Genomic DNA, 25415 nt, shown 5'->3' on the forward strand with positions numbered 1-25415 from the left:
GCTTCCGGGGTTTACGCATCCCAAAATAAATCCTTATTTGGACTGAACGACAGACCCCCTTTCCCTTCACCATAAATCTCTTGCTTTCTCTGTATTTGCCCCTCTATTTCAACCATCCTTGTTATGTTTCTTATTTTACGTTTCTGAAATTCCTGTGGGATTATTTGGCCCAGAGGGCTCCAATTATTATTGTCAGAGGGGAATATCTGCTGCCACCTATCCTTACAGTCCGTGCTCAGCCTGGTAGACTTTGGGCCTGGAACTTCAATATGCTATTCCAGGTGTGTTCTCAGGGACGAGTGCCTTCCTGCTCACCTGATTCATTGTGTATGTAGCCCAAAGTCACCCTGGCCACCTTTCTGCCATGTCACTGCAATAGTAGGCCACCTAGAATTTGCTGCCCAATATTATCCCAACATCTTTCAGCCATTATTGCTTTCCGAGGCACTTCGATCCCATGGGATACCTTCCAGCTGACATCCCCTGCGGGGAATAAGGAGCCTACAGTGCCTGTTTTGCTTTGGTACCAGGATGTGAGAGGATCCGTGTATCGGGGTCCGCTGTCAGCAGGTGGCAATGCAGACTGATGGATACTGACTCACTGTGTGGGCGTGGGGTTAGGTAATTCCACTCACAGTAGGAGAGAGGCAGGTGTGGGCAGAAGTGGGGGAAACACGGCCTGGAACAGAGACGTCCTGGAGGGAAACCCTAGGAACAGCCTAGCTTGGGCGAGAAAGTTTAGACTAAGCTTAAGTGTTGTTGCCGTTTCCACTGCCAATCAAAGAACTACCTCAGAAGAGGGATGTTTTTGGACACTAAACCAGTGCACGCATGGACTCCATGCCAGAGCATGGTAAAATTTCACTCCATTCAGAGCATATTTTTGTGATTTGCCCTTTGCATTCTTAACCAAAGCAGAATGCTTTCAGCAAGGACCTGATCCAAGGCTCATTGAAATCAATGGAAAGGCTCCTATTGACTTTAGGAAACGTTAGTTTTGGCCCCAAGAGAATAAACACAAATCCATTTCAAATTTGTGTGTTTTGTTTAAACTCCCCTGATTTCCTCATGCCTCCTTGGGACCTGCTGGATTGTGTCTCTCAGCTTTATTTTTTATTTATATTTTTAAATCAAACTTTTGTGAGATTGTATAAAATTGCAAACAGCCAAAGCAATAGACCAACCAAGAGTAAACAAATAGAGAAAAATATGTAAAATACACATTTCACAAAGTCTCATTTATTCACAACCTCTGTTACTCCAATATGCTTTGTACATTATTAATTGTGATGATTTATGGGACTCCTGGTGAGTTTCTATCCTACTGCACTTAATTTTTAACAAGCATAAATTCACTGTGCTTTGCCCAGCAGTCAGTGACAAGAATAGTTTTATAGCTCTTATGACACTTTCCTGATGTATATTTCAATCAGAACTTCAAAATGAGGTTGCAGTCTCTTTAGGCTATACGTTCCTGGTGCTGCTGTACATTTTCCACCTCCCATTTCACAGAGTTTAGGACATTTCACCTGCCCCGAAAATGCAGCTGTTTTCAACCACAGAGGCACCTGCACTTCAGAGCTGGACGATATGATCCCTAAACTTTAAAGGTTCTCCCCCAAGTACTGCTGAAGTTGGTGGGAACTTGAAGTCAGGCTTGATGGGAGTTCTGGGTGTTCATGGAATGCAGAATTGGCCTCTATACACATACATTCTGTAATTCACATTAGCAAGATTGTAAGCTCTTTGGGACAGGAAGTCTTTTTATGATGTGTGCGTCCAATGCAAAAATAGGCCCTGACCCCTGCTTGGGCTTCAAGGTGTTATTGCAATGCAGATAAATATTACTAACAATAACAATTAGTGGTTAGCATGAAGGATGCTGGGGGACCTGATGCTGACTCAGTTAGAGCACAGTGAGAGGAGAATGAGATCCTCTTAGGTTTTGCAAGGATGTTTAAAAAGCAGATTTCTTCTAAGCAGCTTTGTGCAGTAGAGCAAATGGGGGGTATACTCCTGAAACCAGGGTGGGCTGTTTGCAGCATTGGGAGGTCTGAGTGTGGCTGTCCTGGTTCAAAGTGGGTGAGACCCACACCCGTCCCAGCAGACATGAACCTAGCCATTGCTAATGCCGTTCTACAGCCAGTGAGAATTTGCTGCTTTGCAGAGGCCTTGTGTTGCCCCCTCTTCTCCTCTCCAGAGAGAAAATATAAAAACAAAGGATGGGATTTTCAAAAGCACCTGAGTGACTTTGATGTACAAATCTCATTGAAAGTCAATCGGCTTTGTTGCTACTAAGTCCCTTAGATGCTTTTGAAAATAGTGCCCAAAATATTTAGACTGAAAATGTCCCCTTTTACCTGAGGTTCATGCCATTCGGTTTGTTTTCTAGTTAGGCCCTGGTGCATGTGACAAGCTAACTTCTTTTGACATTTTCCACATTTAACCTATTTCTTGTGAGTGAGTCCAAAAATTCTGGAGCCCAGTCTCGTATTAAGAGGGGGATTCTCACAGCGGCGTATGGATAGTACAGTTCCCGTTTCCGCAGTGCTCCACTCTTGATAATCTCCAGTGCACACTCCTCCTTTGGTGCACCTGGCTTCTGCATCACGTGGGAAACAGTTTTCTCAGCAGTTTCTGGGGAGAAGGAAAAATACAAGAAAGAGAATTGTGTCATCACAAACCAGTGCAGAGCAATGAAATCTAAAGTTCAACATTTAAGGAGGTATTTGGCATTCTGAAAACTAATTACTAAATAGAGTGGGTTACAAAAAAAAATCAAGTGTTCAGATTTCAACAAAACTTCAACTATTTTTTAAAAAAAGGAAATTGGTGAGATGTAGAACTTCTCCCCTGCTTTTTGAGTAATTATACAACTGGAAAATTGTGGTGGTGTTGTTAACTTTTGCTAATTTTATTACTAAGTTATTCAGGTCAAAAGGCTTGGATAACATTTTCAGAAATACTCAAGTCTCATTTTCAAAGGTGACTTAGGGTCCTAAGTGCCTAAGTCCCTTTTGAAAATAGGAGTTAAGCTACTAAGGCACTTACATGTGGTTGAAAATTTTACACCTTATCTTTTCCTTGTGTTTAGCACTTACTGGTGCTGTCAAAATAAAATGATAATTACCTTAGCAAGTCTGAGACACTCATATTTGGGCTGAATTTCTTGTGACTATAAAATCATCATTGATGCAATTTTGAGATGTAGTAAAGAGGTTTGCATGAAAGTTAATGTGATCAACTGAATTAATTAAAAACAGTTCCTTCGTTTTGGAGCTGAAGCAAGTAGGAGATTTGGGTTCAGTATTGTAAAAACTCCTAAGGAGAAGAGTGAAACTATTTTTTAAAAGTCCAGTGTTTCATTAAAAATGTTCATACTACCAAAAAAAAAAAACCAAAACACCAAAAACACAACCTGACATGTGGACACTATTCTACAGTCTGGATGTAAGTAATATTTTTATGCCTGGGTAGCATATGTGCAGCGCTTCTAATTAGCAAGGCCAAATAACTGTGCTGATCCTACCAGTAGCGATGTGGCCCAAGATGCAGAGCGTGATGGAAACATTGATATTCTCAATTATTAATTCCTGTCTCAAGGAGCTGAAAAATCCATCCAGGGCAAACTTAGTTGCAGAGTAGGGAGCAACAAATGGAATTCCAATTTTACCTAGAGAGAGATGCAACAACAACGTTTATGAGACTAAATACTTGCAGTGCACAGAAGCAAAACCGTGTCATTCTGACTTCGTCTTATCCTTCAGCAGCTGTCATATTTTGACTCAAAGAAATTAACTACCTCAATAGGTTGAAGGATATAAGTAAATCCACTAACACTGGGGTTGGGGGTAGGGGTGGGGTTAAAACATCCCTAACAGTTTTCCTGTAATATGTGGCATGTACAAAATATATGATGAGATGGGGTGATATAAAGGTATTATCAGCGTGAGGTCTGAATGACCTCCATAACTCACTCACGAGAAATGTGACCCTTGCATAGAACACACATCCACATATACATCAGTGAATGTGTATATAACACACACTCTAGCAAACAAATAATATGTATTGTGATGGCAGATATTAGCATGTGGCTCTGTTACGCAGTATTATAAGATCTTTTGCTTAGTGTGCAAGTGAGTGTTGACTGTTGGGAAGACACATGGTGGTGATGTTAGTCTTTGGTTGTGCCAGGTTGTGTGTAGAGGCAGCTTCAGAAAAGGGGGAGTTTGCTCCCTGCCTTGGACTCACACTTAGTCAATTCTTGAGGCAGAGTTGCTCTCTGGCAGCCAGGCATTGGTGTTAGACTGAGATTTCTGGAAGCAGAGACTGCCCTGTGTGCTGTTTGACCATCTCATTTTAGGACTGGTGTACGTGCGTAAGTAAAACCAGTTGCACTTGGAGTACACCCAGACTGTGCCTCACGGACTTCTCCTCCACTGGGAAGCTGATCTGCAAGATGCTAGACCTGTGCTGCCTCTCAGCAGAGTGGGGTCAGAAGGGCAGTGTGTGAACCATACAGACAGTTTTTGCATTGAGTAAACAGACTTTATCACGTTGAACCCCCAGTCCCAGGCAATTATGTGAGTCTTCTCAGGTGATCCTCCTCTTTGTTGAAAAACAATTTCAGAAGAAGCTTCCTTTGAATCCCAGGTGGAACTAAATCAAAGGAAAGAATCAAGCATTACTGAACAATAAGGGTCTCTAGCCTGGTTCACTCTCACCTGCTGTGGATGAAACCACAAGGATGCTGCCCCCACTCTCCTTCAGCATTGGCAGTGCAGAGACTGTCATGGCCACATAGCTCAGAAAGTTAATCTCCAGGAGTTTTCGTATATGCTCAACATCTCCATCGAAGTAATTAAAGTAGGTATAACCGATGTGATTAAGGATCAGCATGTCTAGGCCTCCTGAAAGCAAAGGGGGTATTTTAGCTTCAGCTAGAAGAAAATGAAGAAACTGTTTCATGAACCTATGTCAGCAGCATTTGAACCCAAGACACTCTCCTTATCACATAGACCTTTTACCATTTGCACTAAAGGAGAAAACTCCCTTAACTAATAGCTATAGTAGGTTATTATTTTCCAGAGACTAAATACACCTCACATTGTGTTGCATCAGTGGTTTGAGTTTATAAGTGTATCTCAAAAACCAAAACCCCTTTTTGTCTATAAAATCCTGTGAAAAACGAAAAGTGAACAATGTAACCACATTATCTAGCATATGCTGCCAGCAATGTTAATAACAATACTTATAATAAGTATATATTTTGAAGTCACCATAGTAGGTGTCAGCAATACACAGAATCAGTTCACTGGTCCTTCATCTACACTTATAGCCTGGGTTTTATTGAGAAGTAAAAATAAGATTGGGGTTATTTGTCTCTAGTGCTAAAAGCACCTCCGTGAAAGGGGCAGGTGGTGATTTCCAGGTCGCAAGCAGTTAACATACCCCATAATCGTTTGGCCTCCTTCACCACGTCTTCTGCAAGTGCCATGTCTTCCATGCTGCCATTCATAGAGTGAGCAGATGCTGCGCCCAGTTCTAGACACCATGTGACAACCTGAGACAAATGGAACATTTAGACAGGGATTTTCCCACTGTTAGTCCTCTTAGAGTTTCAAGAGGACACTTGGGTGGCTCAGTGGGCAGAGTGATTATGTTCTCCTACTTGAGTGAGTCCAATCTGTGTTCACTGAGTGAGATTCATAGGTGGTATAAATACATTGACAGCAATGGAATTAGACCGTGCCCACATTTGGTCCTGGGGCTCTGCCTGCAAAAAGTACAGCAAGCACTAAACATCTGATCCTGCAAACACTTACTTGGCTGTAAACTGTAATTTTTTTCATGGAAATTTGCAAATGGTTATTTTTGCACAGACCTTGTAATAACACACTGGAGACCCTGGCATAGCAGTCAGGTGTTAGTAACTATGTCTGTCAACTTTTCCTGTTAATATTTATGTAAGAAAATAATGTGTACTCTCCAATTCTGCTTATCTTTTAAAAATGTTGGTAACTAAAAATTCAAGCTTTGATAATACCTGCAAGGGTTTAACACTCCAGCTTGGTAAAACCAGCTCTGTGCACTAGTTTTTACCAAGATGCTGTGTGTAAACCATTGATCCTGCAATGCAATCCACTAACTGGTCTCCGTGCAGGGGCCAGGAGCAGGGCAAATGGGTCCATTTCCAGAATCAGAGCTTTTACATTCAACGGTGTTCGACTAGGCTAAGCCGTAAGAACAAGTAACAAGACTTGAGAAATCACCACTTTCTCAAAATCTCATAGCTCCAAAATGGCCTGTGCAAATAGACCTCAAAGTTTTCAGTAACGGTTTTTTCTGGGCAGAAACAACACATGAGAAACTGTCTGTGGGAAAGAATGGTTTGTGTAAAAATTACTGAATGGAGGGGGTAGGGACATAAGAATTGCCAGGCTGGGTTCCACCTTCTCCCGTGATCTGTGTCTTACGTTGGCCAGCCCCAGGTACATCAGGTGAAGGTGCAAGAAACCCTGCAGTGGTCAGTGAAAAACAGGCTTTAAAATGGCAGCGGGTGGGAGTTGAAAATAGGCTTTTGTTGGAAAACATCCTCTAACCTTCATTATGAGACATTATTGCATCTCCATAAACTGTGTCTGAGCATGCATATCTCTTTAATCAAGTATCCACATGTATATAATATACCCATCACCATAGTATCTAGGTACCACAGGAGTGTTTGGGTATGCAGTTACTTTCTGAAGCTTGGCTTCTGTCCGTGCTGTGACCAGAACGTGGGCTCCCATCCGGGCCAGGTGATAAGCCATTTGCTCTCCAATTCCAGTGCTTGCTCCAGTGACGATCACTCGCTTCCCTTTCAGCATCTCTGCAGAGTAGCACATGGTGACTGTTACGTGTCCCACTAACATCACCCACAAAATCCCTTGTGCCAAACAGACTGGTGAAACCAACTATTTCTGTCCCAAACCGTACAAGTCAAGCTTCAGATCAAGTGAGCTCTTCGTCCCAAGAGAAGAACCCATCAAGGGAGCAGTGGAAACGCACCCAAAAATACAGGTTTGATGCACTATCACTTCCATTTAAAACCTACTAAACCTTAGTATCTACAACTAGAGCAAACTAAAACTAAACTCCAACAACTGAACAAACTAACAACTGTAGCAAACTAAAATCTGAGATCCCAAAGCTGTAGAAGTTTGGATCCAAAATTCATAACTGACCTTTGTTTCTCTAATGGAACAAGCCCAGCCCCTAGAACCAATTTCCTCAGCTAGTGTACATCAGCATCACTCCATTGACCGCAGTGGAGTTATGGTGATTTACACCAGTTGAGAATCTGGCCCTGGATTCTTTTACCAGGATGATGGGTTCAGTATGAAAATCTAGTTGGAGCGGAAAACCATCTCACTGTGAAGATGGTTTTTATCCAGAGATGAGTTTTGTGGCTGAAGCCCATCTTTAATTTGAAAATGAAACATTTTAGATTTCATGGTGCTAAACATTGTGTCCAGTTATTTTTATTAACAATAATATCAGCCACAGGATTCAAAGTGTATAACTTTGTTGATTTCAAATCACTTACCTTGGAAATTCCTGCAAGTCCCAAATAATCCCCTCTATTCATCTGGGAAGCTAGAATATGTCTGCACTTTTGTGTGATTATGTCATTTGTCATTTTCTACCAGAGAAAGGAATACCATTTCAGGTGACATTCCTGGACACGCTTCATTTCAAAAGGCTACAGTATGGAATTTGAAAGGCTCATGAAACTGCAGATCCATTGTTATAACTCTCAAGTGTGCCCTTTTGCTATCGTGGTTTTAAAGGACATTTGCTTTAATCACTTACCTGGTTTAAAATCTTCCTTTGAATAAAAACAGAAGGCCAAGACCAATCCCACAAATGGAACAAGAATCTTTAGCAACAGCCCCATCCTGCTGCAGAAAAACAAGCATAAAAGAGAGAAACGCTGGAGGTCTGAGCTCCGCAAAAGCAGAGATGTATAAATATTCCGAAACGTAGGGAGCAAGTTATGGGAGCTTTGAAAACAAGTTCGACTGCAAATGTATGTCATAGTTTTTGTTTACTTTTTGTCCAGGTTAATAATCATTAACCTTTAAACAACAGCGTCATTTTGGACTTCATATTCCCTATTGCACCCTGTTCCTGCTATGGTCTGCCTTTGTGTTCTCTGAGCACACTGAAGGAAGGTGTCCTTTTGCTAGAAGGAACCAGCCTCTGAGAAAGGAAGGGTGAGTCTATGAACCTTGGTTCATGGGTTCAAGTACCGGCTCTAATAGATACTTTCTTGAGCAGGTCACCTAACCTCTCCGTGCCTCAGTTTCCTTGTCTATACAATGGGGATGATACTCCCCTACCTCCCGGGGTGTTGCGAGGATAAATTCATGTATGAGTGGGAAGTGCTCAAATGCTATAGGAATGAGGGGCATATAAAAGTCTAGACAGAACTTTAGTGTTTGCAGCACAAACTTTACAGGATTCTCCTATTTATCATCACCACTTATTATTTGTATAATACCCACCATATGCTAGATGCTCTAAACTCCTAAAAGGACATGGTCTATCCATTGAGGAGCCTATGTAGACAGAGAACACACACATGCAGGGAAGGAATGCACTAAAAACCAGAGTGAATAAACAGTCGTGTGAGACATGTCTTGCAGTTCCAGTTTATTATTCCCTTTATTAGATCTTATAATTGCTAAAAGGGGTGCGTGTGTAAACCCTTTCCTGGGGAAATAGGGATTGCAGGCTTCTCTCAAGAAGGCTTTCTTAAGGAGATGTTTAAAGGCGGAGAGGAGTGAGTTCTTGTGGACTAGATTAGGGCAGGAGTTCTAAGGCTAGGGGAAAGAATTAAGTGTATCAGGATTGAAGGATCAGCTCCTAAATGTCTATAGAAAACTAATGGAAAGTTATTGCTGCTAATTTGCTTTCGGGAGGAATTTGCATTTCAGGGAGGCAAAGTGCAATGTTTTCAGTGCATTTCTGTGCATACAAGTGCTGTCCGCAAACAGCGCAATTTCAGAACTTCGCTATCTGGGGAGTTGCAATAGAATCATAGAATCATAGAATATCAGGGTTGGAAGGGACCTCAGGAGGTCATCTAGTCCAACCCCCTGCTCAAAGCAGGACCAATCCCCAATTAAATCATCCCAGCCAGGGCTTTGTCAAGCCTGACCTTAAAAACTTCTAAGGAAGGAGATTCTACCACCTCCCTAGGTAACGCATTCCAGTGTTTCACCACCCTCCTAGTGAAAAAGTTTTTCCTAATATCCAGCCTAATAAAACATGTCTGGGTAAGGTCTCCGCTCTGCTCAGATCCAGTGTAAAACTCAAACATGCTGTTTTTTCTGAATTGTTTTCCAAACACAATTCCGTTTAAAATCCTTTCTTTTACCAACTGAAATAGAAAAACAATCCACATCCTAAAACAGGGACTTTCACAGAGTCAGGCAATACACCAGGCAAACCCTGCAAAGCTGCCTCCAAGAAAAGCAGCCATATATAAACTTTGGACCTGATTGTGAGAGCCTGCATGATAGAAAATATGCTGACCTGTAAAATCAGTCTATGGCCATCAGGTCTTTAACCTGCTATATCAGACTTGCTCTCCATCAGTGAAAATGACAAGGGCTGAGATGGATTGCCTCTTGCTTTGTTTACCCTGTCCCTGCTTTGGAAGGCATCAGCATGTTTATACACTGAAAAGAGGTGGGGTTTTTACTGGAAAGAATGAGTTTCCCTTGGAAGAACAACAGTCGTGTATCTTCAGCTTGTGTTTCATGAGGCTTTTTTGTTTGTTCTGTGAAAGTGGAGATCAGCAGGGAGATTGGCTGGTTAACTAGCTAAGAGTCAAGAAAGTAAAGACACGTACAGAAAGGCACAGAAAGAAAGAGAAAGGGAGGGACCCAGAAAGGAGACCAGGAGAATAATAATTAAAAAAGGGAAATAGAAAATGGAAATGTGGTGGATAGAGGGAGAGGTGGAGGATGGAGGGAGTGAATAAGAAGAGATGGGCAAATTCTTTCCTGGTATAAACAAACAAAACTCAGGCCTTATCTACATTGGAAAGATTGCACCTACTTAATTAAAATCAGTTTTTAAACTGATATAGTCACACTGATCCAAACTCCTGTCTGGATGCTCTGATTTCAGTCTAAGGATTTTGTCTACGCTAAGAAGATTTATTACTTTAACTATACCATTATATTTATGTTGCAAAGAAAAACCTAGCGTGGATGCAGTTATGCTGTATAAAAGTGCTTATTGTGGAATAGCTTATTTCAGTTTGGGAAGCAAAATAAGACACAGTTATAAGACAATTTATAGTGTTAAAACTGCACCCACATTAGGGTTTATACCAGTATAACTAACTCCGTAAAAATAAATAAATCCCACTTTAAAATTGTATCACTTTTCTAGTGTTGACCAGGCTTAAGAGTGGCTTAAGTCTGTTCCCAATCCACAATTGTCTACACATAGAAATTATATTGCTTTAACCGTGGCCTTGTCTACACTAGAAAAGTTTTGTTGGCATAGCTATAGCAGCAAACCCTCCTAGAGTACATGCAGTTCATACCAGCAGAAGTGTTTCTGCCAGCATAACTGACACCAGTTTCCCAAGAGACATAAACTGTACTGGTAAAAGCACTTTTATGCTGGTATAAATGCATCTGCACTAGGGTTTATATGGGCACACCAAAGTCAGTAAAAAAATAAAAAAAAATCACACCCCTCACCAGTGTAGCTATGCCAGTATAAATTATAAGCATAGATCAGGCCGCTAACAGTATAGTTGAAGTGGTACAACCCCACGAGTGTGGACATAATTACACTGTACAAAAGTGCTTTATACTGGGATAGATATTCCCATATGGGAAGGGGGAATAACCTACACCAGGATAACTTTGTGCTGGTATAACTATTTTTCTATAATATGTATAATCACCACCTCATCCAAAATAGTTATAAACTATGTGTAGACGCAGGCCTAATCTAATTGGAGAAAAGTCACTCCTAAACCAAAATAAGTACGTCCACACAGGGGCTCACACCAGTGCAACTGTGTCAGTTTAAATTTACACCTTAGGCCTGCTCTACACTTAAAACTTAGATCAGCCCAAATACATTGCTCAGGACTGTGAAAAATTTCATGCCCTGTGCGACATAGTTATGCTGACCTCTCCCGCAGTGTAGACCCCACTAGATTGATGGAAGCATTATTTTGTCAGCCTAGCTACTGCCTCTCAGAGAAGTGGGTTTACTACAGCAATGGAAAAACCCTTTCCGTCGATGCAGAAAGTATCTACGCCACAATGGCACAGTTTACAGCTGTGCCGCTGTCGGGTTTGTAGTGTAGACGTGCTGTCAGGTTCATCTGGTGCGGCTTGCCTATGTAGATAAGGCCTGAACTGGAGTCAATGGCAGTGCACCCAGGTAGGGTGGGCTAAAAAGATGAAATGGAGAAAGGAAGGGGGGGAGGGAATATACACAACTCTAAGGGTAGTGAATTCTATTTTAATAATGAATTTACATCACTACATTTCCTCTGGTACATGCTCCACAGCTCTGTGTGTTTGTAGGGGCCAGGGCTGGCTGGAAGGGTGGGGTTGGAGTTGTGGGAGATTTCTGTCTTTCATGCTTTGTTCAGTCTTGACCATGTGTTATGAAAAAATCCCATGGTGCAGAGTGCAGCCATCTCTCCGTAAACTTCAGCTCAGATCTGGGGACAGGAGAGAGTTTCACAATGACACTTTTATTAGAGTTTTTTGGAAAAGGGGGAACAATTTCATGAACATTGTTCAGTTTTTTTGTACATGTGGAAAAAATGTAATTTAAATTTGGAAAATTTCCATCAGCGCTAATTATTTGGCCCAAAAAGGAAAACAGAAAGCCAGCACTGCTGTCTGCTAGCAGTCACCTTGCTCCCCCAGTCACCACAAATGCCAGCTGTTATGTAACCATAATCCAGCTCCTAAGAAGTCAGAACTTTGGTCAGAGACATTCTGGATACTACTTTTGCTATATATTCTGTATTATGTAGTTATATTATTCCAGATACTATAGCTAAAGCAATGGGGTTTGCTGGAATGCTGGCTAGCTTTTGTTAGGTCTTGGCCTGCTGGTTTTTAGAGGTGCCAAGTTCCCACTGAGCTGTGGGCATCAGTCCCTCTGAAAATCAGGCCACTTGGCTTTGGGTGGGGGGCAGTCTTCTCTCTTGAGTAAACATTGATACATTTCTGGAGTAGAAATTGTCTGATTTTTCCTGGGACAGGATACTGTAGTTTTCCATGTTTACAACCAGGACTCCTTGATCTAGAGAAATTTTGAAGGAATTGCACTCTTAATTTAAAATACAAAGTGCTGTGTATTAGCTTAAAAAGCTCAAAACAAAGATTTTAAAAACAAACATAGCCAGATTTCTGCTGTGGAAATGACCTTCCCACAGTCTGCTTGATCACAAGGGTGGTTATAATATTGTTAAGGCATTGCCTTTCTTCTGTGAATTTCAAATCTGGCTGCTGCAAGGATTTTATCTACCAGGAGAGGGAAGTATGGGATAAAATACAATCCTTCCGCCTCTGCAAAGATCTCTTCATACGCAGCTGACAAATACATAGACTAACAATCAATAGTGCAGCAGGAGCCTAGTTCCTTTAAATAAAAATCTCATAAAGACCATATTGAGACACGACAAGTGAGGTAAAGGCAATGGCCATTGCATTTCACTGATGAGGTCAATTGGTCCTTAAATCTATTCAAATGCGGAGAAGTGTGAGCTAAGGAAGAGTTATAGGAAATGCAATCCCAGGGCACCGAATTCAAAAATCTTTTCCAAAACATGGGTTTTCAAGGCCAGCATGACTTCACCATGCTCCCAGCTGCAGGAGCAGGAGTGTCTGCGTTTGTATCCTGTAATGACAGGAGTGACATGCTTAGGGTTGCCAACTTTGTACTGGCACAAAACTGAACACCCTTGTCCAGCCCCTGCCCTGTCCCTCCTCCGAGGCCCCGCTCCTGCTCCACCCCTTTTCCTAGGCCCTGCCCCCGCTCACTCCATCCCCCCCTCTGCCCCCCCCCCCCCCGGTTGCTCGCTTTCCCCACCCTCACTAACTCGCTCATTTTCCCTGGGCTGGCTCAGGGCATTGGGGTGAGGGAGGGGCTGAGGGCTCTGGCTGGGGGTGTGGGCTCTGTGGTGGGGCCAGAAATGAGTAGTTCAGGGTGTGGGATTGGGCTCTGTGATGGGGCATGGGGTTGGAGTGTGGGAGTGTGTGAGGGCTCCTCCTGTGGGTGCAGTCTCTGGGGTGGGGCAGGGGAGGAGAGGTTTGGGGTGCATTAGGGTGCTTCAGGCTAGGACTGAGGGGTTCGGAGGGAGCTCCAGCCTGGGGCAAGGGGTTGAGGTGTGGGAGGGGTGCAGGCTCTGGGGTGGGGCTGGGGATGAGGGGTTTGAGGTGCTGGAGGGTGCTCCGGGCTGGGATTGAGGAGTTCAGAGGGTGGGTGGGGGATCAGAACTGGGGCAGGGGGTCAGAGGTGCAGGCTCTGGGTGGCCCTTACCTCAGGTAGCTCCCAGAAGCAGTGGCATATCCCCCCTCTGGCTCCTACGCTGAGGTGTGGCCAGGTGGCTCTGCGCGCCGCCCTGTCCGCAGGCGCCACCCCCGCAGCTCTCATTGCCTGCTGTTCCTGGCCAATGGGAGCTGCAGAGCTGGCGTTTGGGGCGGGGGCAGCATGCGGAACCCCTGGATGCCCCTACTCATAGGAGCCAGGGTGGGGAGAAGACATCCTGCTGGCTCTGGGAGCCGTGCAGAGCCACGGCAGGGAGGGAGCCTGTCTTAGCCTCACTGCAGCACCTACTGGACTTTTAACAGCCCCGTCAGTGGTGCTGACTGGAGCTGCCAGGGTCTCTTTTCGACCAGGCATTCCAGTAAAAAACCAGACACCTGGCAACCCTAGGCATGCTGCATTGGTTTTCAGGACTGTAAAATACCACATGATCCCAGGGTCACACGATGAGGGATCCCAGCATTGCATTCCCTAAATGAGAAGGAACCTGGGCTAGGGAGCTCCACAGCACACCAGGCCTTGATTTAAGGTAACCCCAGAGACAGATATGAGCAGAAAGGCAGTGGAGAACTCAGACTGATGAATTTTTCTTTAGGTTCTCCACATTGTAGCTTCTTCTGATCAGATAATCCAGGAGTTCTGGAGCCCAGTCCCGGATCAAGAGGGGGATTTTGGTAGCTGCATATTTGTAGTAAATTTCCCGTTGGCGGAGGGCTCCCGCCTTGATGATTTCCAGCGCACACTCCTCCTTCGGCGCAGGGGACACCAGCACCACATCAGAAGCTGCTTTCATGGCACTTTCTAGCACAGTAGAACAAAAGGAGCTTTGGTCAGATTTACAATCCTCTCCACTAGTGAGCCCTGCATGTCCAGGGCCAGCTGAACCCGGCTTGGATTTGCTTGTTTTAATGATTGTTTTTAAGCCATTTAACATCAATTGAGCCTTGAGTGGCTTAGTGAGCCTGGGAGAAAACCAGCATAACCCCTCTCTTGTTGTTACATGTGCTCTGTATTGTGGTAGCACTAGAAGCCCCAGTCAACAGTAGACAAGAGCCCCGATTGTGCTAGGCCCTGTACAGATGCAGAGGTCAATGCAAATCCTGCCCCCAAAAGCTTATGATTTAAGCAGATGAGTAACACAAGGGTTGGGGAGAGGGAGTCAGCTCAGTTTCAGAGTAGCAGCCGTGTTAGTCTCTATTCTCAAAAAGAAAAGGAGTACTTGTGGCACCTTAGAGACTAACCAATTTATTTGAGCATAAGCTTTCGTGAGCTGCAGCTACAGCTACAGCATCCGATGAAGTGAGCTGTAGCTCACGAAAGCTCATGCTCAAATAAATTGGTTAGTCTCTAAGGTGCCACAAGTACTCCTTTTCTTTCAGCTCAGTTTCAGTGATTTTGATAGTCATACTAGAGCCTGTAAAAACAAGGCAAAACAAACTCAAAGTTGGAGATTTCAACAGAGGAAGAGAATTTTGCAGAATGTTGTAAATTCCCCCCGCCTCCCCCATTTTCCAAGCAACTCTCATGCATACACTTTCATATTTTATATATTCACGTTGTACTTACATCAGTACATAAACATGCAGCAATATCTTCAGCTGGTATAAATTGCTGTCATTCCATTAACTTCAGTGGACCTATGCCAATTTATACCAGCTGAGGATCTGGCCCGCAGACTTACCCTAACTGCACTTCAGGCTGGCCTAGCCATTATTCATTGGCTGATTTCTTTGGGATGGTGAGTCAGAAATGGGTCTGTGAGGGTATGTCTACACTACAGAGATTATACCATCATAGGTATGTCACCGGAGCTGTGCCAGCATAGCCCCCTAGTGCAGACGTAGCTTAGAGCAACAGAATGAATTGTGCTATCAGTGTAGCTCCCCTTACAACATTTGCTACGTCTATGGAAGCGCTCTTTGGCTGACATAGCTGCAGCTACACTGTTGGTTTTGTCAGCATAATTATGCCAGGCAGGGTGTGTTTTTTTTCACTGATTGACACAGTTATGCTGGTATAAAATTTCAGTGTAGCCCAGGCTGAGACTAGGATTTGGAGGAGGGTGGAGGTAGTGTCCTTCCAGATCAGCCCAGAGAGGGCATTTCAAGTATTTGGGGTGGCATGAAAGAAGACAAGAACATAGGTGGGGAGTTGACAAGTAGCACGGGTCGAGCAGAGGCAGGAGAGGAGAAGGAATGGAGGAGAGAGGTGTGAAGCAACTTGAAAGTTAGGATAAAACGCTTGAATTTGGAGGGTGACTAGTTCCTAATCAGCAAGGTCCACACGGCACTGATCTTACCTGTATCAATGAAGCCGAGTATACAGAGCGTGATGGAAACATCAACCTTCTGAATGATTAATTCCTGCCGCAAGGAGCTGAAAAACCCATCCAGGGCAAACTTGGTTGCAGAGTAGGGAGCGGTAAATGGAAACCCAACTTTACCTAGACACAGAGCAGCAGTGTCGACATGGTTAAGTTCTGTTACAGTGCTGCGTAAAGATTTATTTGATTCCGCACCAGATGTAACATTCTTTCCAAGTGCGTTGAGTGCCGGTGAAGTGTCACGCCAACGGCCCCAGAGATGCAGGCGCGGGGTTCAGAGGACGGCAAGGGAGCTGGGCACTCAAACCCTATTACTCTGAACTCTCTTCAGGTCCTGTGACTAGCCCAGCCAAATGTCCTGGCCACGCACAGTAAGCTTCTCACCTTCAATGCTCTCAACAGATGTGCTCAAACCTGACCTGGAGAGATCACCCACAGTGCTGAGTTCAGCCTCAGTGGCCCTTTGGGTCCTTGGCTCCACAGCTGAGCTCACCAGCGAGGGGTTGACTAAGAAGGCAGATTTACCATAGGGACACCTGTCACTAAGATGCTTCATGTAAGCCAGAGAACTATCAGCTAGCGGGGTCAGCTAGCTATTGAACTTGATCCACAGAAACAAAATGACCCTGTCTAATCGGTCAAATAGCCAATACAAGGAGAGAGCCACATATTTCCAGTCTGTGCTGGTCAGACTGTGATGCCAATATTTGAAGAGCTTGAGCTGTACTCCTCCGATGATCCCCTTTGCTTGTCATAAAGAAGCATGCCAAGGTGATCAGCTTCTAGTGACAAAGCACTAGGGGGAGCCAAACCCAAGGAAAGTGTAATTTAGTTTTGAAGATGCTGAGTACTTGCCTCTCCCATTGACATCCCTTGGATTTTCGGGTGCTCATCACTTCTGAAAATCAGCCCCCAGGTCTCTGTCCCCGTTCACGGCTCACCTGCCATGGATGAAACCACCACGATGCTGCCCACACTGTCTTTCAGCCTGGGCAGGGCTGAGACAGTCATGGCCACGTAGCTGAGAAAGTTAATCTTCAGCAGTTTCTGCACGTGCCCTACGTCGCCATCGAAATAGTTAAAGTACGAGTTGCCAACGTGGTTGAGGATCAGCATGTCTAGGCCTCCTGAAAGCAAAGGGGAGAGCCAGGGATGCTTTAGTTTAGAGGGGAAGAGGACAAAGGAAGTTCAGAGCACACCACTTGTCTACGCTACGTATCTTTTCCTTTAGTTACTATGAATCTCTGCAGGAATCTATTCTTTGGAATGAAATACATCTATTCTTATTATTATTTTTAATAATAAGGGAGGCTTTTGGGTCACTGCACGGGCCTTTCATCTCTGCAGAGCTGGGTCAAAATCCAGATTCTGCTTGCCAGTACAAGTGTGACTGGCGTGCACTCACCAAGACCCAGTCTTCAGATTATATTACAAAAACACTGTGTTGTGATTTGTACTTTCTTCTCATTCAGGATGTGTGTGTGTGTTGGGTGGGGGGCAAGCAGATCTTTCTTGACCTGCATGTGAGCCCGCATGTGGGCCCACATGTGCAGCATCAGGATGTGTGGCAAGAGAGAACAGACAGGTGTGGCTTTGCACAGCTTTGTGCAGTGACCTATAATGGGCATAGCAAGATTGCTCCAGCACAAAGAGAACGGAAGGCCTAGGAATGTAATACCCACGGCTCTGGGACGGAGATCCAGGAGCAGAGTATTACAGAGGTGTAGGACTGCAATCAAGAGTGCGCTTGAGATCAAGCCTGAATGGTAGAGCTGTGTGTGGGTCCAGGTTTTGAACAGCATACGGGGCCAGCAGGGTAGGATTGCAGTCCACGAGCATAACAAAGACTGACACAACAGATGATGCTTCTAATCAGGGCAGAGTTGCATTGGCAGAGCTGGGGGGGTGCATGCACAAAGCCTGTCTATGCTATGGTGGCTCTCTTCAATCCTATTTGTATTTCAAATTCACAAGTGGCCAGTTAATACATTTAACAATAATTGTAACTATAACTCGATATAGTTACTACATGTATGGATTGGTCACTTGTGAATGTGAGATACAAATAGGAATATAATCCTTCATTCTACACACACACACACACACACACACACACACAATGAGAAGAATGAAGGACACTTCCACATCCCTCCTGCTTTTCCTGCCTTTTAATGTGGCAGACAGTAATGTGGCTAAGGAGTGATGCCACATCTCTCTGCGTTTTATCACTCGTTAAAGGTCGGATGGCGATTTCCAGACAGTGAGCTGCTAACGTACCCAGCACTACTTCAGCCTCCTTCACCACATGCTCGGCAAAGGCCTTGTCCTCCATGCTGCCGCTCACATACTGCGCAGAGGCTGCCCCCAGCTCCAGACACCGGGTGATGATCTGGAACACATGAATGGAATGTTGTAGAAACACATTCCCCATTGATGAACCTTGGAGCGCCTCAGTGTGTTACATCCATGGTCGGATAGACGTGGCTCTGTGGGTAGAATGAGTGCATTCTGCCTGCCAAGTGTTAATGCCTTGAACGCTCTGGCTCTGGCTTTAAACAGTGGGCACTAAAGGATGCCAGAATGGGATTGGAGCCTTCTGGGACTGCAAAGTCCGTGTACCATGGAAACCTGAAGCAACCTGGCTATTTCCCGGTAGAGTCTGCTCTGCAGTGGAAGTCTGTGCTTGCAGGATGAGTGGGGGTATGTGTATATTACTGCAATGCAGTGAGAGGGCATGCTTGTGTGACTGTGCGTATGAGATTGTGTGTACGTGATTGGGTGTGAGCATGGATACCAGCGCATGTATAAAAAGAAGAGTGTATGCGTGTGCATGACCAGGAGCATGAATATGTACCTGTTTGTGCCTCACAAGCATGCGTGTAGGTTTGTGCATGTGTGAGAATCAGCATGCGAGTGTACCATTGCGCATATCATGTAATTGCAATGGTGAGTGTCCATGCGTGTCTGTATGTCTATATGTGTGACATAAGACTGACCTTCATGTGTGTGTGCTCGGTACTTACTTTCTGAAGCTTGGCTTCCGTCCGTGCTGTGACCAGAACGTGGGCTCCCATCCGGGCCAGGTGATAAGCCATTTGCTCTCCAATTCCAGTGCTTGCTCCAGTGACGATCACTCGCTTCCCTTTCAACATCTCTGGAAAGCAAGGCACAGGGATGTTAATTTACCAGGATACCAGAGAAAGATTCCCCTTCTCTTACCGCCCCCCACCCAGTGCCCTCCAGGGGTCAAGAAACCAAAGTGGACAACAAGCCAGTCTAACCTGCCCAAACCAGCATGCTCACCCTGCACCAGGCAAACTCTCTGCCTTGTCCCAAGAAAACTGTAGTAAGAAGAATAGTTAAAATTCCTAATGTGAAAAAAGCAATATTAACAGGGACGTGGCCAGATTTTTTTTTTAAACTATCATGTTGCAAATCAGGATATGAATTTTTTTGGTGATAATTAAAATTTCCAGCCATTTTCAAAAAAGATATTTTCAATGTTTTTAAATAAGTATTTTTAAATTTTTTTTGTAAAATAGCCTTTTTCTAGCTCTTTTTTTACAAACATAAATCATGTGAAATTGAATGTTAAAAGCTCCCCCCCTGTAAATCCGAATAATAAAACTCCTACTTCACCTGTTTCCTAAGAAAATATTTCTCTGTGTTACTTGCTTGATGTAGTTTGAAAGCTCTGCAAAGCAGAGTGGTCTATTATCTGCAGTGTAACAAATGCCCAGACATGTTTTATTTCAGGCTCTGTACACATCCTGTGTAAAACATTCAAACGTGGCTTTTTCTGTTTAATTTTAAAAATACATTTGCTTTTAATAACTTACCAGGTTTAAAATCCTCCCTTGCTGAATAAAAACAGAAGGCCAAGACCAATCCTACAAAGGGAATGAAAATCTTTCTCAGCAGACCCATCCCACTGCAGAATCAGGAAATAATAAAGCATGAAAGAAGAAGGAAAAAAACAACAACTCCTCCGCAGATCTGCTCCAGACAGAAACACCAATGCCTGCCCTTTAAAAACCTGTTAGTGAAATGACTGCAGCTCCCCAAAGGTTCAACCTTTGGAAAATCACAGTGGTGGGATTGATGGGTCCATCAAAACCTTTAATTTGCTCCTCTTCAGAGTTGATAAATCTCAGCCTAAGTGACAGCTTTGCTTTGGGGTCTGGCCAGCTTATTTAATATTTCCTGTCCCTACGTTAAAATACAGAATTTTGCACAACACCCTGAAAGAGGTGTGCCTTTGCTGGAAAGCATCAAATTTCACTGTAGGGAGCACTGGAGACTGCCTACTGAAGGTGGGAGAACGTTGCGTTGTATTATCATCTGTCTGCTAAGCACTGACTCTGCACTCAGGCACTATTGCAGACACACAAGAGGACACGGACCCTGCACCAAGGAGCTTGCAATTGTATTGCAGTTCAGGCAAAAGGAAAGCAATTCAGGCCCATGAAAGCCGCCAGTTGGGGGCATTGGTTCAGCGTTGCAGTGCTCTGGACTGGCTATGGTTTAATTAACACACTTTGGTTGTGTCCACACTGCAGCTGGGGGTGAGCCTCCCAGCCTGTGTAGGCAGACTCGTTGGAGCAGGGCTCGAGCTAGTGTGGTAAAAGTAGCTGTTTAGACGCTGCAGCGCTGGCAGAGACTCAGGCTAGCCACCCGCGCTCTGACCCAAGGGGGCGTGTGGGCTTGAGAGGCTGAGCAGCCATTTGAGCTGTAACATCCACACTGTCGTCGTTGGCACGCGAGCTCAAGCCCTGCTGGAACGAGTCAGTCTACACAGGCTGGGAGGCTCACCCCCCAGCTGCGGTGTAGACATATCCTTTAGGGCCTTGATTTGGCAAAGGGGCACCCTTGTGGGTGCTGAGCTGGAGGCCCCAGGTTGTTCAGAAGATGCTTTCCCAATTTAGCTCGTTTTATCCTAGTGGTCTAATTGACTGCCACTAATTGGCTGTCTCACCAGAGGAGCCAGGGTTTCAGAGAGTCTGGACTGAACTCCCCGCTAGGTGTGGTCCCTCCAGTTCAGGATGGAGGCAGTGGGGCAGCGCTGGGAAACTTGCCCTGATGCTGTGCCCCGTTGTGTGGGTAAACGCAGGTCTTTGCTCTCCGGGGGAGTCTCTCCAGCATCTTTCACTAGCACTCAATTCATTTTCAGATTAAAGAGGAAAAATCGAAGAGAACTTCAGAGCAACAGCTAACGGCTCGGGGGTTAGGCCTCAGTAAAGTCGATTACAGAGGTCTTATAATAGCTGTCTGCTTAAGCTGCTGTCAGCCCTGCTCTAGCTCTGGGATCCTCCTGGACAGTACAGTACATCTTATTACATGCGGTTCTGGGCTCGGTGCCATGGCACATATAGACTGTGGCCTCACTCTGACCGGGCTTCATGTGCTGACGCGATTACGTCTCTGGACCCTGTCCATTCAAGCGGTGGGGAAAGTTCCGTTTACGAGGATAAAAGCCTCGTCTGCAAGGCAAGATGGTTTGAGTTATAGGTGCACAAGGCAATGGGTTCCTGTGGTCCCTCCGGCTGGGCCTCAAATTGTACACACCCCACGTCTATTTAGAGAAACCTCAGGTTAACTCATTGGCCGTGTGGAAGAGGATACGTCCTGAAGTACCACACCCTCCCCAAACATACCCAATCAGTGGATGCAATTCAGCACTCAGGAGCAACCCTACAATAACAAACCAACGTCTGTGTGTGCAGCCCAGCACACACAAGCAACCCTCCAGTGATGAACCAGGGACCAGTGCTTCATTATAGCTTTGAAGGAACGGATGATTTGGGTTAATAATATACTCAGTGGGTCTGTCTGGCTGCCAGTGGGGCACTGCTCTTAAAGTATAGATTTCTCTTCACTCTTAACTTATCCGCTGCTGGAAAGAAGCACTTAGCATATGTTTTGGTCAGATAAACGTCATTGCTTTCTGGGAAATGCTGCCACTTCCCCTGTGTCGTCATCTTTTGATCTAACCCTGAGTTCCTGGAATTGGCCACTTCACTTTCTTGGCTGAACAATAAAAGAATGAACTCTCTGTTACCTGCAGCACCTGTGCATCTAGCACCTGTGGAAAGGACTGATGGTCCAGTGGCAAGGGCTCTAGGATCTGGGAGATGCTCTGTGGAAGAGTTCTCGTGTGACTTTGGAAAAGTCAGAGAGGGCCAGATTTGTAAAGGATTCCGGGTGTCTAACTTCCACTGATTGCAGTGAGAGTTAGGCTCCTAAATACCTTTGGAAATCTGGCCCTTCATCTCTCCCTGCCTCAGTTCCCCCTCTGTACAACAGGGATAATAGCACGTCCGTACCTCTCCAGCGGTGCTGAGAATAAAAACGTTCAAGATGGTGAGGCATTCAGCGATGGGGGCCAGATACCTATGTTATGTGGGATGGGCAAGTCAGTCTCTTAGGTACTATTGTTATTTGTATTTGTAGCATCTCGTGGCCCCAGCTGATCTCAGATCCCCATCATGCAAAACTCTGAACAAACACACAAAGCGTGACTGCCCCTGCCCCCAAAGACCTCGCAGTCTAAATACCCAGGATAGGCAAAGGGTGGGAGGGGAAACAGAGGCACAGAAAAGGGAAATTCCTCACCCCAGGTCTCACATCAGGTCCCAGGCAGAGCCAAGAGTAGAACCCTGTCTCCTGATTCCCAGTTCAGTGCTTTGGGGTGTGTCCATACAGCCGTTGGAAGCAAGCTTCCCCGCCCAAGTCGACAGACGCGAGCTTGTGCTAGTGCTCGGAAACTAGCTGTGGAGATGGTGCTTTGAAGTGGTGGCTTGGGCTGGAGCTCAAGCTCCGAAGCCTACGGACTGGGGTGGGCTTCAGAGTCTGAGCTCTGGGCTGAGAGCATTTTTAACAGTGCAAACAATGTAAAATGCAGGGCTGGTGTAATGCGTAGGTCTGACAGCCCCTCTTGGTTCATGTGCTGCCCAACTGTGTCCCGCGGGCCTTGTGGGGAGTTGACAGGGATCCGATCCCCCTCCCTGCGAAGCTGACATTTGCTGCTGCTTTCGAGCTCCAGCCTCGAGGCTGCTTTGGCTCTAATTGCAACAGCTGGGCAGCGGGAGGTGCTAACACACTCAGCAGGAGAATCAAAGGTGGGACTCTTGGCTGCTGGCCTCTGTAGCGCCTCCCAGTAGCTGGGCTTTTTTCAGAAGAAACCATTAATGGCATTGGTTAGTATGGAAACCTGTGGGGAACTAGTGATTTGGATTTACCCTAGACGTATGGGAGCTAGAGATGGAAAATGTCCTATCTGGCCCAGTCCTTCTCCAGCAAGGCAGGTTTGTCCCCTACAGGACATTTCCGAGTTGTTTATCCAGTCTAACTGTACGCCTCTGAACCAACGGGTCTTCTATCATTTCCCTGGGAGGTTCTTCTGCAGCCTGGCTCTCACTGAAGAAGCTTTGCCTTCCTGCTATTTACTCCAAATATCCTGTTCTTTAATTGCCTCCTGTTATTCCTAATGCCCCCATAGTTATTCATCTCCCACCATGGCGTGGTGTGGTACTGTACTCCCTTCCAAGACTGAGGGGGGATTAGCACCTGCCCATTATTTTGTCAAACTGAACTGTTTTAGGTCCTCGCTGTTTCCTCTAGATCCCTCCATCCCTTCACTTTGTCTAAACATTTACATACCACAGAGCTGAGCCCAGTATTCCTGGCGTGGCATCACTGGAGAGCAGGGTATGTGGTGCAGTCCCAGATCACACGGGCCTGTTCTGGAGGCTACGCAGAAACAGGAGCTCACCTCATTTGCTGACTGTCACCCTTCCCAGGTTTCTCCATCCCACTTGGCATCTGTGGCTTAGTGCCCTCACCAATCCCCTGGGTAATCAGAACACTTTATCTAATGGCTGGTTTTACACCGCTGCCAGCACCATGCTGTCTGATCGCCTTCCGTGTAAAATCAATAGTGACGTCCTTAGTGAGCTCCATGGAGTCTCTGGCTCTTCTCCCTTCTCAGGGTAAAATCTTTGCTTGGGTAGAGTTTTTTTAAGTGTTGTTTGTTGTCTGGTTCTTTGACTTGTTGGTTTCAGGCTGTTTTTGCTGGGGGTGTTTGGTGAGGAGGTGGTGATGGGGGGAAGCCTTTTCTGAAGATAAAAGTTTAGTAGCATTTCATAAAGTCTGTCACCTGATGTTCCGTCTTATGTTATTTCCTGCCCATTTTTCTCAAGGTCCTCTGTCCTCACTCGGGCTCATGACCCCCCCCCAGTTTAACGTCATCTGCTAGTGTAATTAACATGCTCTTTCCCAGGTCACTCCTGGATAGGGGGAATCAAAGGCTGCACGGTGGATCATGGGCTAACGCTGCCTTCCTGTTCAGCAGCTGTCCTTCTGTCACCAGGTCTTTCTTCAGTCCCCTTCCCGCTGGCTGGGAGCAGCATTCCACCCACGGCAAATGCCCAGGCGGACTTGGGGTGCTGCCAGAGGGTACAGCGGGGCTGAGTGGGGACAATGGGTACCTACTCGTCAGTCCCTTAGCCCCTGAATAACTGGAGGTGCTCACGGGGAGGGGATTGAGTGCTGCCTGAAATCTAACACCCTCCTTAAACATAATAGGCCCTTCTGCAGCTATTTACACCCTCAGGGTACAGTACAGACATTGTCTGGCTCTCAGGTGCTTTGGGAGGATTAACAGGTGTTGCTATTTCTCATTTTGCAAAACCGGGGGAACGGTTGTGGAGAGAAAGGAAGTGACCTGCCCAGGGCCCGGTGTCAGCACTGGGATTAGAACCCAGAAGTCGCTGGCTCCCAGGCCTGTGTCTGCAGGGAGAGGCCTCCTCATATCCCCACATGATTTCTTTTACAGCATTTGATCAGCTCGGTGCTTCAGGTTCACTGTGAGCCTTACAAGGCCTCAGAGCTGGGCGCCAGGTGCGGGGATGGCCGGGGAAAGGATGGAAGCAGAAAGACTGACAAGAAGCCCCCTCCCCCGCCCCCCACTGTGGATTCTTTAGATTCCAGCACGCAGAACTATGCTCTAGAACTGGTCGAGAATTTTCCATTGAAATCTTTTTTCACTTCGCTAACTTTTTGCTGTGAACTATTTAACAATTTGCTTTCAATAACTTTTCCCAAGGGGAAAAATGGTATCTCCAGCCAGCTCTGTTACACTCAGAGCACATTGTTCCTTTCACTCACTGGTAGCTGGAACGTGGTTTGCACTGAACAGCCACCATCTCCCTTTTGCCAAGGAACAAGACTTCGGTTTCACTTATTTGGAGACCAAACTGAGGCAGCAAAGTTTGCTCTCCAAATGTAGAATGTCATTCCTGAACAGCACCTTCCTGCCTGCTGCGGCTGCTATGAACACACCCTCCTTGGTTGAGAAGGCCTGCCAAAGGGGCAGATCTTATAACTATTACTCACATTTCTAACATGCGCACGTGTACCAGGCACCACCTCTCATTCCCTTTATCGCCCGTAGCTTCTAAATTAGCCCAGAGGTATGCAGAGCACATAGCCAAAAACCAGAAAC

At 45.5% G+C, this 25415-nt stretch overlaps 3 protein-coding genes across 4 annotated transcripts in view; 1 reads left to right on the top strand and 2 right to left on the bottom strand.

Moving 5' to 3' along the window:
- The window catches only part of LAMB3 (laminin subunit beta 3), a 121188-nt gene that overhangs the window by 27668 nt on the left and 68105 nt on the right, over positions 1–25415 (top strand). The window lies entirely within an intron of this gene.
- Positions 1014–16023, bottom strand: LOC102946915 (corticosteroid 11-beta-dehydrogenase isozyme 1). 2 transcript variants are annotated; one of them, XM_007059579.3, is made up of 7 exons: positions 15890–16023; positions 7858–7946; positions 6744–6874; positions 5455–5566; positions 4728–4913; positions 3530–3673; positions 1014–2637 (listed from the first exon to the last, which is right to left on the bottom strand). In XM_007059579.3, exons 2-7 carry the CDS (start codon positions 7940–7942, stop codon positions 2417–2419), a joined length of 879 nt encoding a protein of 292 aa, XP_007059641.1. In that variant the 5' UTR covers positions 7943–7946; positions 15890–16023; the 3' UTR covers positions 1014–2416. The 2 variants fall into 2 exon arrangements, with proteins under 2 accessions (XP_007059641.1, XP_043389748.1); XM_043533813.1 differs by lacking the exon at positions 15890–16023 and having other exon boundaries at positions 7592–7863.
- On the bottom strand, positions 9608–20231 carry LOC102946690 (corticosteroid 11-beta-dehydrogenase isozyme 1). The gene is made up of 6 exons (XM_007059578.4): positions 19753–20231; positions 18937–19067; positions 18191–18302; positions 16855–17040; positions 15890–16033; positions 9608–14391 (listed from the first exon to the last, which is right to left on the bottom strand). Exons 1-6 carry the CDS (start codon positions 19838–19840, stop codon positions 14162–14164), a joined length of 891 nt encoding a protein of 296 aa, XP_007059640.1. The 5' UTR covers positions 19841–20231; the 3' UTR covers positions 9608–14161.

This window comes from Chelonia mydas, chromosome 21, assembly GCF_015237465.2.
Source record: "Chelonia mydas isolate rCheMyd1 chromosome 21, rCheMyd1.pri.v2, whole genome shotgun sequence".
In the NCBI taxonomy this organism is placed as follows: domain Eukaryota; kingdom Metazoa; phylum Chordata; order Testudines; family Cheloniidae; genus Chelonia; species Chelonia mydas.